The sequence below is a fragment of the Pimephales promelas genome, chromosome 24 (genome assembly GCF_988280905.1).
Source record: "Pimephales promelas chromosome 24, fPimPro1.hap1.1, whole genome shotgun sequence".
NCBI lineage: Eukaryota > Metazoa > Chordata > Actinopteri > Cypriniformes > Leuciscidae > Pimephales > Pimephales promelas.
The window spans coordinates 7555148-7567534 of record NC_142792.1 but is presented as its reverse complement, the minus strand read 5'-3'; the positions used below and the strand labels follow the sequence as shown (position 1 = coordinate 7567534).

The following is a 12387-nucleotide window of genomic DNA, read 5'->3' as shown; positions in this document are numbered from 1 at the left end:
ATTCAGTCTTCTCAGCATTTGTATGTAAAATACTGTGATCAATCAATATTTAGGACAATAATATATAAGCACTGCCAGATGGTCCGGGTAGTGTTGTAGTCAAGACCACCTAACCCGAGACCAAGACCAGAGTGTATCGAGACCGAGACAAGACCAAGAATTTTATGGGCCGAGACCAAGACAATAATACTAATATTTTATACGGTAATAATCTTTTTTAAATATATTATGGATCTGGGAATTGTGAATTGTGGTATGAATTTCATGACTTCACAGCGTGTACCAATATTGGCATGTTACTTTTTACTGCACACACCCAAGTATGTATTTTCCTACAAGTACTTAGTGTTTTTTTTTTTTTTTTTGTATCCGTTTAAATTAAAATATGCCGTCTCTACTCTCGCTATGGTCTATTGCTCACCATGTCTGCATGGACTGGAGTGGAGGACACTCCATCATGGGATTGGCAGCGTCATTTGACCTACATATTTTTGGGCTCCTGTTGTTTTTAGCAGCTAAGACCACCCACAGTAGAGTCTTTTTCTAGTGGACACTGATATCCACCTTATTCCTACGCTCCATGACGCTTTGCGCGAATTAGGGTATAACTTCCGTTAATCTGTAAACAATCAGTAAAAGGCTCGCTCTATGAACGCAATACATTAAAAAATTGTCACAATGAGATGACATTAATCGACTCAACCTTCAACCATCGAACATTAAAATAAAAAAAATAAAAAATCAACAAGGTACTTTCAACAGACCAAAAATTGCCCCAAAAGTGCAAGTCTGGTATGAATGGAATATCGTAAATTAAATTCGGTAACAGACCATGAATGTGCCGTAAATCTTGTCCTTTTTCATACTTTTACAGTGGATTGGAAAGGAAAAAGTAATCAACATGAGGAAAAGAAAGCAACGATTAAAAAGAGCTCTTGCCATAGATATTCTTGTTGTAACAGGTCACGTTAAAGTACCAAGTATAACGGTCTTAAAATAAATCATGAAGGGAAAATCGACAGCACATCCAGTCAAACTCACAGATCAGCCTTATTTGTAGGGCAACCTTATGATTTGAAATGATTGGTTTCAGCCTTTTTGAGTGGAAGTTCCCCAAACCGGAAGTGCCACCCATTATTCAAAACGCAGTAAGGCTGTCAGGAATAAAGTGGATAGATTCTGTTAAACATTGACTGGTCAGATAATATCTCGCCCAGCTTAATAATCTCACTGCTTTACTTACATTGCACTGTTGTTTTGTAACATCCTTCTGTACAATACACCATCACAAAATATTCTATTAAGGTAAATGAGTCACATTTAATAATAATAATTTATATTTATATAGCGACTTTCCAACAACCAAGGTCACTTTACAAAGATAGGTTTAAGGAACAGAAGCAAAATAATTTGAAGTAGTATTTCCGCGAGAACCAGCTTCTCTTACTTCACAATTACATTCCTTAGATTTATTTTACTCTAATTACCTATGCGCTCATATGCCACCTGCACTCATTCCCAAGTGAAGGAAATAATAGACTGATGTAGAGATAGAAAGATGCCTGAAGAAACCACATCAGACCGAATAAGAGGAATTTGCTGAAACACATACCTACACCTCTTCCAGGACCACAACCAGAGAACAATTGTCTTCATATCACAATGAATCATCAAGGAACAAAATGAAGTTTGCCCACACATAATAAACACTTTAATATAATACACCCCCATATCTGTTATCTAAAAATGAATGCATGAGGATGAGTTAAGGTCTGTCAGCCTCCAAGGCAAATTCACTGCACATTAACTTAAATATTAACTTCATTAAAAAAAAAAAAATAATTCATCTTTGATCAAAACAAAATGTATTCAGTTTAATACAATTCTTATTGGTCAATTGCAATGACAGGTAAAGTGCATAATTGACAATTGTTCCTATGTAGTTGTACTTGTTTTGTATCCTGTATCACTCTGGTCTAGCTCTTCTTACATATTTTAGATGAATTTTTCAATATTCCAAATGTATTTACTTTCACTATTGTACCATTCAAAATGTAAGATTTTTTTTTAAATAATTGTACTCAACAAGGACACATTAAATTGATCAAAAGTGAGAGTAAAATAAAGAACAGAAAGCAGTACAGCTGTTTTCAATATTGGTTATATACAATATTGGTTTCTTGAGTACCTGCATATTAGAATGATTTGTGAATGATCGTGACACTTAAGTATGGTGTAATGATTAATTTGAATGATTCTAATATTTTAAATTGAAATAATATTACTGTTTTACTGTGTTTTTGATCAAACAAATCAAAAAATCTAAGAGAATGTTCAAAAACATTTAAAAAACAATCTTGCCATCCCCTTAAAATTTTGAAAAGTAGTGCATTTATTTGGCAAGCAGACATTTGAGAGACACAGGAAGTTACTACATTTTGAATCATTGGATTATGAAAGATCTTTTCTTTAGAATGACATACTGGCACATGATTCAGGATAATTCTTCAATTGCATTGCTAAAATTAACAACCCAATGGTAACACCACATTTGCCTTCATTTCTGAGGGCCTAAATTGATTTAATCATAATCGATTTGCTTATAATAAATGTGAAAATTTATCGGAGGCTTTTTCGAAAAGATTTAGACGGGGCTGTCCCATTATCATAGCTAAGCAGCGGCTCTTCTGAAAAAGGAACCCTGGGTATTTTTGCAAACATGAACTCGTTGAGACAGTTGTTACCAATCCCCAAATAAGGGCCCAGTTAACAATGAGGGGCAGAGCATTTGTGAGTAAAAGAGGACATGAAGGAGAGGGCACATGGGTGAAAGACAACAGAAACTGAGTGTTTTAGTGTGAGTTAGAGAGATCGGGGCTTAGTGACGTTCTCTCTATATCAGTTCTGCAGACGATGATGCAGTGTCACAGGAGACAGAGCTACACCAGGCTTGGTGTGTGGTACGTACAGGATGTGTCTTCACTGATTAATGGGCTTTTCTTATGGGCACACTGACATTGTTGGGTTACAGGCATACTAATGGATCTACAAGGTTTGGCTGCACGTTCTATGTCATGATTGCACAACCAGAGGTCTGGGTTTGGGTCTGGTTGGATGCTTTGTATTTGTCTGTTTTTCTCTATGAAGAGGGGATTAAATTATTTCGTTTATATTCTTTTGAAGTGTCGCCTAATTGTTTTGAGAATCTTTTTTTTTTCTTGCTGTAGGCCATCTTTGAGACGAGGAAGTTCTTTCACCTTCCTGACTCCTGGACCCCAGTGGGACTTCACGCTGGTGAGTTGTTTATGACATTCATATTTGTGAATTTAACTGAATGGGTGATTTAAAACTACGAATCACAAGACAGACTTGACTCTTAGTTGATTCCAACAATGTTTTATATTAGCATGTTAATATAATGGATAACACTAAATCTTACACAACATTAGGCAGGATGTAATGAAAAAATCTGCTTTTATCTGGTTAATCACAAAGTTAAATCTGTAGATTAATTGAGTATCAAAATACAAAATAATCCTTAGTTGCAACCTAATTAGCTTAAATAGTACATTTTTATTATTAGATACCATTACTAATACTTTATCGATACTTTTCAATATTGAATGAACTACTAACTAGCATTTTTCTCATTTCGTCCACCATCTTTGGTGAATTGTTTCACTATTCGGTTCACTCACTATTGGACTCACTTTATATTAAGAATGTAACTACTTTGTTCTAGTAGTACCTAAACCCAACCTTAAACCTATACCACAAAATCTGTCTTTTACCCGTATCACTTCTTAAGCAGCAAGTGTTTTGCAATAAAACACAATAAGTACACTGTACCTAACAATTGATTATTATTTTTTTAAAGACACCTAATATAAAGTTTAATACGAACCTTTTTGTATCTTGTATCACTCTGGTCTTGCTCTTCTCACATATTTTCTCAATATTCCAATGTGTTTACTTGAATATACACAACAGATGACATTTTTTTAGTGACGTGAATGCTGTAGCCCCATTAATGGTGCTTTACTACGGTTCATCAGTTTTCATGGCTCAAAAACTCTTGTAATACTGCACCCAAAAGGTCATTTTTGTTCAACTTTCCATCCTTTTCTTTCGCGCAAGTGTACTTTCCCCTTGCACTTTATGAACAATTTGGAAGATATTGTTTTCCACTCAACCATCACATTGTCATCAACTGATGACATCTTAATCCTCACATGACATCACGTGCCTCTGGTTCAGCGGATGCACAAATTGCCACTGATAAATTTCCATCAAACTGAACCCAAAATAGCCCTCATTCCCACTGAATCAGTTAAGCAGTAAATGCAAGTTAGTTTGTTATTGAACACAGAGTAGAGCCCGTTTAGAGCATTCCAAAGTTTATGAAGGCCAAGCGAAATGCAATCCATCTCTCATCTGTAGGGGAGGGGGGAGCGGGAAAGAGGACAGACTGCTTTATCGCATGCCAAAACGTTCCTTTGATATGTATTTTTTTTATGAATACACACACATTAGCTCATCTAGGGGGCACATGGGCCTCATTAGGCTTCCAGCTCAAGCACCATTATCTCACCTTCAAAACCCTGCAGAGGTAAAAGTATTCCACCCTCCTCTTATTCCTGCTCAAACTCCTCGAACATGAAAGCATTGTCATTAATGTGGAAATAGTTCTTCTAGTTAAGGCCATCTACATGGCTGCAGGGTGTCAGTGGTGGTGCAACAACAGATGGATTATGCAAGAAGTGGCCTGCAGAGCTGTGATACTGCCGGATTTCATTTTGACAGCACTTTGTGCCAAGCTGCCAACATATGCTGATGACTTAATGACAATAGGCAAAAAAATTACAATGTCAGAGATGTAAGTTATTCCAATAAGTATTAAGACATATCGTTTTGTTTACTCAAAAGGAATGCAAGGCTGTTCCTTGGAAAATTGTTTGTTGGTTTGGTGTTTTTCTTATGTGTATTCGCATTACAATGTGAGTCATACACTGATTTTAAAAGATACAGGAAGCAAACTGAGACAGCTGGACTACTTTCGTATTATAGAAAAAGAAAGAAAAATCTTTTATTCTTTCTGAAGGTGACATGCTTAATGGGGAAGAGTGTTTGCTCAATTGATTGCTTGAGTTTATTACAAGAATTCCTTGACTGCAGGTAGCATTTGTGCGCAAAATTACCTCACGAAACTGATTTCGGACAGGCTTCTGAGGCAGCATAAAGGATTAATGATCTACAACAAAATAGAAAGGGCTTTGGAGATAACTTGGCAGATAATTACTACAATACTAATTTCTCGCTAGAAATGACAAAAAGTGGAAAACGTTGGTCAAAAAATTGTACATTTATACACTAACTGTCCACCAACTGCAACTTTCAGATGCCTCCTTATTAGCTTAACTGTCACAGACTGAATGCACAGAATTGTGGGATATCAAAGGCAGCATAGGATACGTCTATGCTGCCTTTAAAAATCCATCAGATGAAGGTATCTTAGGAGACAGGAAGTGAAGCTAACATGAGATTTCGGATGCGCCTTAACGCCTTCCGACTGTGCAATACATCCTCAAAAGCCATCATTTTTAGCTTTCAGACGCAGCGCCATTTTCAACAAGCCATCTTATTTTTAAACTCCTTTCAACCAACCACCATAAGTCCACTGTTCACATCCAGCCAACCACATTACCATCTTACTATTTTTTCCCTAATTGAATATCTAGTTTTACTTAGAAAAGATCACATTACAGAAGTTAAATGGTATTTGAAAACGGTTTCATGTTGACCGTTTCATTCTTTAGGCTTCATGTTGTCCAAACCTCTTCATCCCAGATCTTACTGACCCCTTCCTTCAATATGCTGCGTCCCTGAAACGTGACTTTCATTGAGCTTGTTAGTAATAATCTAATTTTTTTTCTGTGCCAGCAGCTGTTTGCTCTCATAAATTCTTTGCTGTAATATCCATTTATGGTTTGTCCACCAAGAACAGGCAGTTTGGAGCCAAAACATACACGCCTGTGTCTATCACGTTGAACTTTTCTTCTTGTTCCTCTCAAGTTTTAGTTCTTCTTGTAAAGCTTTAATTTTATTCTTTTGAGTAATTTTGACTTTCCAGTATTGACCAAATTTTACATGCATTTTTATCTGAAAGCACTAGCATTATCGGTGCAACTTCCCCTAGGTGTGTGATATAGATGTCTATGATAATATAATAGCCTAATTGTCGTTTTAACTGCGATCTGACAAAAAATAAATAAATACCTAGAGAATCCATGCATGCACTTGGCCATGATGTAGCCTTTTAGGTTTAGGTTAGATTACAGCTTGTGCACATTTAGAGTGCTCACTTTCACTGTGTGTTTTACTTGATCAAAACGCTGTAAAAATGCCCCTGTATGAATACTATCGCTATTTGCGCTATTACACAACTTCTGAAAGAGTATGGAATCTCCTGATTAAAACAGACGACAAAGCAGGAGGGAAAAAAACTATATCACGTGTAAAAAGGCGTACATTATCAATATTAAACTGCATAAATCAAAAATGCCCATCGTTCTGAATCTGATCCAGATGTAGTCTTTGACAAAAACAAAATTTTTGCTCAAAATAACACAAAAGTAGTCGCTTATCTGTTATCCATTAAAACGTTCAAAACACCTGTGATTCACTCAGAAGCTCAGCATCTGATTGGCCAGCAATCATTACTGACAACTAAAACCCCCCAATCAGGGTCTTGATTAATTATCCCCTATCGTCTATGAATGGGGATTTGCTAAATGATAGCTTGTCATTTATTGTTTTAGTGTTTGCTGACTTGTTTGCTGTGAATGGGTCTGATGTTAAATCAGCCTAATCTACTCATTGCTTCAATGAAACTCGAGGTGGGCTGGCTGCAGTTTGGTTTTGATCACGCAAATTTAAATATGCTTTCACACTACAAGAAAACAATAGGCTCATCAAGACATTACTTCTGTTAGTGGCAGCAATATCAAGAATAGTGGCTTTTCAATTGATACTGGTCTTAAACAAAACCCTAATTGACTTAAAAACTGGCCCTGTTTGTGAAATGTTGCTTATAAATGGTATGCAGATTATGGGCACATTTGAGTTAAAACTACCACCTGTTTTAAATGCGTAGCATACTTGTGATGGGTTCAGAACTCACTCTCAATGGATTAGTCAAGATTTACATGCATTCAAATTCCCGCCCTCAGCTCGTGAGTTTAATGATATTTTGCCTAAATTATTTATTTCACACATAAATAATGATGATAAAGTATTATGATAAAAAATACAATTGTTTTATCTAATAATAATAAAAACCATTTTGTGTCGTTATGACAAAAAAAATAAAAATAAATACAATTTTGCATATTCCATGTGGGCCTAGTTAAATGGAAGGACTGATATCTTCTTGGGAGGTTCATTATGCTATAATTCAGCCACTTAAACGCCCTGCCTTGAACAGTTTTCGTGAAGTGGTTTCTTTTGGGAAAAGTCCGGTAAAGAGAACACAAGCCATTAACAGCGACCCTGAGGGCTCCCGGTGGCCATTCCAGTGCTACAGAAATGTTTACAACCCCTTCACACCCTGCACACACACTCCACAGGTAGAATTTTCACTAGACAGATGCCCCACTAGCCCCCGACTCCCACACACAGGTGCTAAAATGCCTTAGGGATAATGATGCACTTCCTGAATCTGACTGGACCTCCTTAGGAGCCATTGTAACCCATAATAATACCAACTTTTCAGGACAGCACTTTGCATACTCTCAAGGAAACCAAAAGAGAAGTTTGGAAAAGTTTACAAAAGAATGTCTTCCTTGGTTCCTCTCTCAAAGCTAGAACGTTTACATTTTTGTAAGTGTCCCTTGTTTTAGTTTAGATGTGTATTGTGCTACAGATTCTTACAGACCGTTTTCTTTTCGCAGAAACGCAAGCGCAGAGAGAAGGACGATGCGGACGCAGTCAGTCTCTGCAGCTTTGACTTCAAGGTAAGAAAACCAGCTAAACAAAATATGTATTGCAAGGCTAGATATGGCACAACAGATTTATCAAAATACACAAATCAAGAGGTCTTGCTTTTTAAACCATTTCCTGAAGTAAGTCTGCATGGCTCAAAACAACATTAAAGTCTCACAACATCAAGACTTGTCAGCAAAATCATAGCCATTTTACACAAGAATCCTAGATTAAATCATTTGTTGTGGCAGTATTCGAAACCTTTTAACCTTAAACTTTTGGAATTTAATCTTAGAAAATCTTTCCTTTGATAATCCAAAAGGTCATCCTTCCATAACCATAAACTTTCCATGATTACTGTCAGTAATTATCCTAATTTCAGCAAGGGCTTCATTGAGACGCCCTGCTGTGTAAACAGATTTTTTTTTTTTTTTTTGCAATTTGACTCCCTGCTGATCTTGACTCCTCTCTGGTTTATTTTCATCTTTTTTTTCCATCTGAAATGGAACAGTTGACTTAATATCCATCCATAGCAACCAAAAATGTTTTTTTTTTTACAGTTTAGGAAGAGGTCATACTGAGCACGCCTAAATCTTCTGTTTTTGACAGACAGGCAAACAATATAACTGAAATGACTTGCCATCAGTCTTGCGCCGACAAGATAAGAGAGCTCTGATTCACCAAGAGTCTTTATGCCTTGAGCAATGGAATAAAAAACAGGCAAGGTTATTACACAAAAACAAAATATATATTGTAACAAATACTTTTTTAGTATCGTTTTGAATAGATTTTAAATAATGGATATATATTTAGACAAAGGAACAAGACAACATTGATGAAATTTATCAGTACATGTATTTGGTATACAATACTAGCATTATTTTGGACTTTCGTTGTATGGACAAAAACAGTTAATCAAAATATCTTCTTAGATGTTTCACTAACAAAACGTGGTAACATTAGTTTAGGGTCCAATTCTCACTATTGACTAGTTGCTTATTAGCATGCATATTACTAACTAGGATAATTTTTGGCTGTTTATTAGTATAAAGTCAATATTAATGCCTTATTCTACATCCCTAAATCTTACCAATGCCTAAACTATACCTTTCTAACTATTAATAAGCAGTAATTAGGCAAAATCATAGTTAATAGTTAGTTAAGTGAGAATTGGACCCTAAAGTGTGACCGAAAACATTTTAAAACTTTTAAAAATATGAAGAATTAAGCCTCAATTTCTTCAGTACACATTTTTGAAATGTTTCAGTCACTTGTCCATTCTGCCCCAGACTATTCTATTGAGTGAAACTTGTTTCGCTAGACAGTGCAAACGTTCCCAACTCCCTTCTTCACAGCACATCTTTGAGAATGCATATTGGGGGAGGAGTGGGCTTTGTATAAATCACCTATCCTAGTGATGGTACCCATTTTATTGCCCCATGCTTTCCCTTTAGGGCCTTGTTCTGATGAAATTACATTGTCATCCTGAGACTCAAATTGAGATTTGCCTTACTTTTCATATTCTGCATAACGTAACTGCAGAATTTGCACAATCAAGCAGAGAAGTATCATAATGTTGCCTTGACGTGGTTACAGTCGGAAGTTCTTTCTTTGTATGGAGTGACTAATTTAGCTAGAAGACTGACCAAACACTTTAGACCGGATTGCGATATATTGTTCAAGTCTGTGAGAAATAGAAAGATAGAGGCTGTACGTGTTTGTGGTATGCGTCCTGACTGTGTTGTGTGTCTGGTCAGAGGGGTGTGTTATTAGTTACCTTTGTTTGGTGGCAACCATCTTTGTTGAGGGTGCATTGACTCAGAGTTAAATCTATTAAGAAATATCTGGATGTTTGTGCTTTTTATATACAGATGAAGTTTTGGTGGCACGCCAAAGAAACCACTAAAAAAAAAAAGCAAATTTTGGTTCCACACATTTTAGTGAAACCACTATAGTGGTCAAAAATGGTTATTGTGCTAAATATTATGTTTTTCTGCAAGTCACTTTATAACTTAACACAAATTTAGATATTATCTGTCTGTTGGTCTTCTAATTTTTCCTTTCAGTTTCTTTATTAATAAGAGGATGTTGCCAACTGACTGTTCTCAGGAACTGATAAGTATTGTTAGACGCCCTATCCGGGTGTAGTTCACCTTGAAAACGAAACACTAGGCTATATGAGTAATTTTATTTCACCATTGCTTAAATAAACTTATGATGATATCATACTGAAGACAAGTAAATAGTCAGTAATAAACTAAGTTAGTGCAAAAATTCAAGCACTAAATAAGAAATACTAGGAGTAAAATTAAAAACGGAAATCAGATGTATTTCTGATTCGGATGTATTTCCCTTCTCTAGCTCCAACAATGGACGCAACCCGGAAAAACTATCGGTATGCATTTGTGCTGGTAAAAGATTGATCCAGCAATCGGTTATTGGTGCCGACCTCCAATTAACGTATTTGGGAACACAATGTGCGCCAGTTATGCATTATCACATTAGCATAATCTGACATTTTGTGCACAGATGATTTGAGCACTTCATTGTGACGTGTTTGACTGTTTGTAATCCTGACGTTTTTCTCCAAAATAAAAGCTCAAGGGTTTATCTTTCAATGGAAGAAATTAGGACAAAAGTATCGTAATTTCCCTACTTTAAAGTGAAATAACATTTTATTCCATTTCCGTGCTTTTGTTTTTAAATGAAATAATACATTATTTTTATTATTATTATCATTATATTCTAATTGTTTGGCTTCATAAAACGCCAAATATAGATTTAAACTACATCACAACTAAAAAAGAGGTTTGACAAGAGAGTCCACAATAAAGTCCAGGTACAAGTCAAGACTTTTTACGCTCTTAAAGTGCACCAGATGCATTTAACTTAATATACAAAAAGTTCTTCCAGAGGGGATGGGGAAAAGAAGGACCAAGTCTCACAGAATCCCGTAGGAAACACTGCATAGCATACATACGTAATTCAATCATCCATGATGGTCACAAAATGTAAAGAAAAAGATAAATAAGAACACAAACCGGATGAATGAAGAACGGGGCCTGAAGTGATGGCAGTAAATGATAGCGATTCCAGCGTAAAACAGTCGGGGTTTCCTGCCAACACACTCAGACGTCACAGGCATAGACAGTCTACGTTCAGTACAGGCTTGTCTTGTAACCACACCTTTCTTATAGTGGATGAATACTGGTACCTTGACGGATACAATTTCCTCCTCCACTGATGAGAAATTGGAAGCTTTCAAAGAACTTGGATGGAAGAGGTTATCTAGAAGGCTTTATTGCTTCCAGCTGATCTGTTTTTTTACACTTCTAATCAAAGTCTGTACAAGTACAGATGATGCATCCTGGAACAGTATTATAAATGCCTTTTCAGTCATCTAGGCTGCAGTGCCATTGAATAATCCACCAGGGGGCAGCACTTTGATCCACTGCACAGCGTTCCGCTTGCTGCCTATTCAACTGATCAGATCAGAGCGTAGCAAGTTAGCTCACATTTTTCCAGTCAGGCAAGCTCACACACGGCCCACATAAAGTGAGTCACTCTTGTGTGTTGGTGTTTAACGCTAAAGTAGGAGTGCTGTGTTTGTGCTTCACACCCAGATGTCCAGCTGTCATGTGTGTCGAGGTGTTAGCCCGCAGGGGGTTCAGGCTGAGCCGCGCTCTCATACAATATGGCTGCCACACCTTTCATCAAAACACTCCGAGAACAGTATGAAAGTGTCTCCCCATGGGATGAGTAATGAAGGAACCCCGTTACTGACTTCACTCATACTGATATTCAACTTTCAACAATACATATGCACAACTGTTATGGTGCAGTACTGATTAGTCATAATTAAACAATTGAATTAATTAAATATTAAATTGCTAAAATCATCTATCTTTGTTTAATCTCTTCACTTTTTGGAGATGCACAAAGATTTGTTATGAACACAGGTATTGAGTAATGTTTTGAATAACAGAATAGCTAAAGTGTAAACCGAATGCAGTTTACATTAGCAAATAATTGCTTCTGTTTGACTCGTCCACTGAGTGGAAAGTGTCCGGATGCAAACACACTAATTCATGTCTTGTTTCACACTCTTATATTGACACAGGAGGGTAAGCTTAGAGTCTGCACATCATTCGTCTCCATTTGCTTAACGCACCCCAATGCTTTCACACATTTTAACACAAATCTCTATTAAAACCAACTGACACATCATGCTAGTCCATTTGCGTAGCTAAAGTTATTACCACTGCTGACCGTGTGGGAAGGTAGCAGTAAAAGTTTTGGGTCTGTTAGTGAACCATATTCCTTGGTCACACAAATGTGGAAACCAACGGGTGTGCGGTTTTGAAAAATAGACAGAGAAAAGCAGCTTTTGTTAAGCAGGATGTGTTT

General features: G+C 36.6%; 2 protein-coding genes across 7 annotated transcripts in view; one reads left to right on the top strand and one right to left on the bottom strand.

The window, feature by feature from the left end:
- LOC148965166 (uncharacterized) overlaps nt 1–12387 on the bottom strand; it is a 105782-nt gene that overhangs the window by 49760 nt on the left and 43635 nt on the right. The window lies entirely within an intron of this gene.
- The window catches only part of net1 (neuroepithelial cell transforming 1), a 56955-nt gene that overhangs the window by 36793 nt on the left and 7775 nt on the right, over nt 1–12387 (top strand). For 4 of the 5 annotated variants that reach the window (XM_089126807.1, XM_089126806.1, XM_039668028.2 and 1 more), the window contains 2 exons: nt 3228–3294; nt 7950–8012. In XM_089126807.1, coding sequence (XP_088982933.1) covers nt 3228–3294; nt 7950–8012 — 130 coding nt within the window. The remainder of the gene's footprint in view (nt 1–3227; nt 3295–7949; nt 8013–12387) is intronic. The other variant, XM_089126808.1, reaches the window with a different exon arrangement.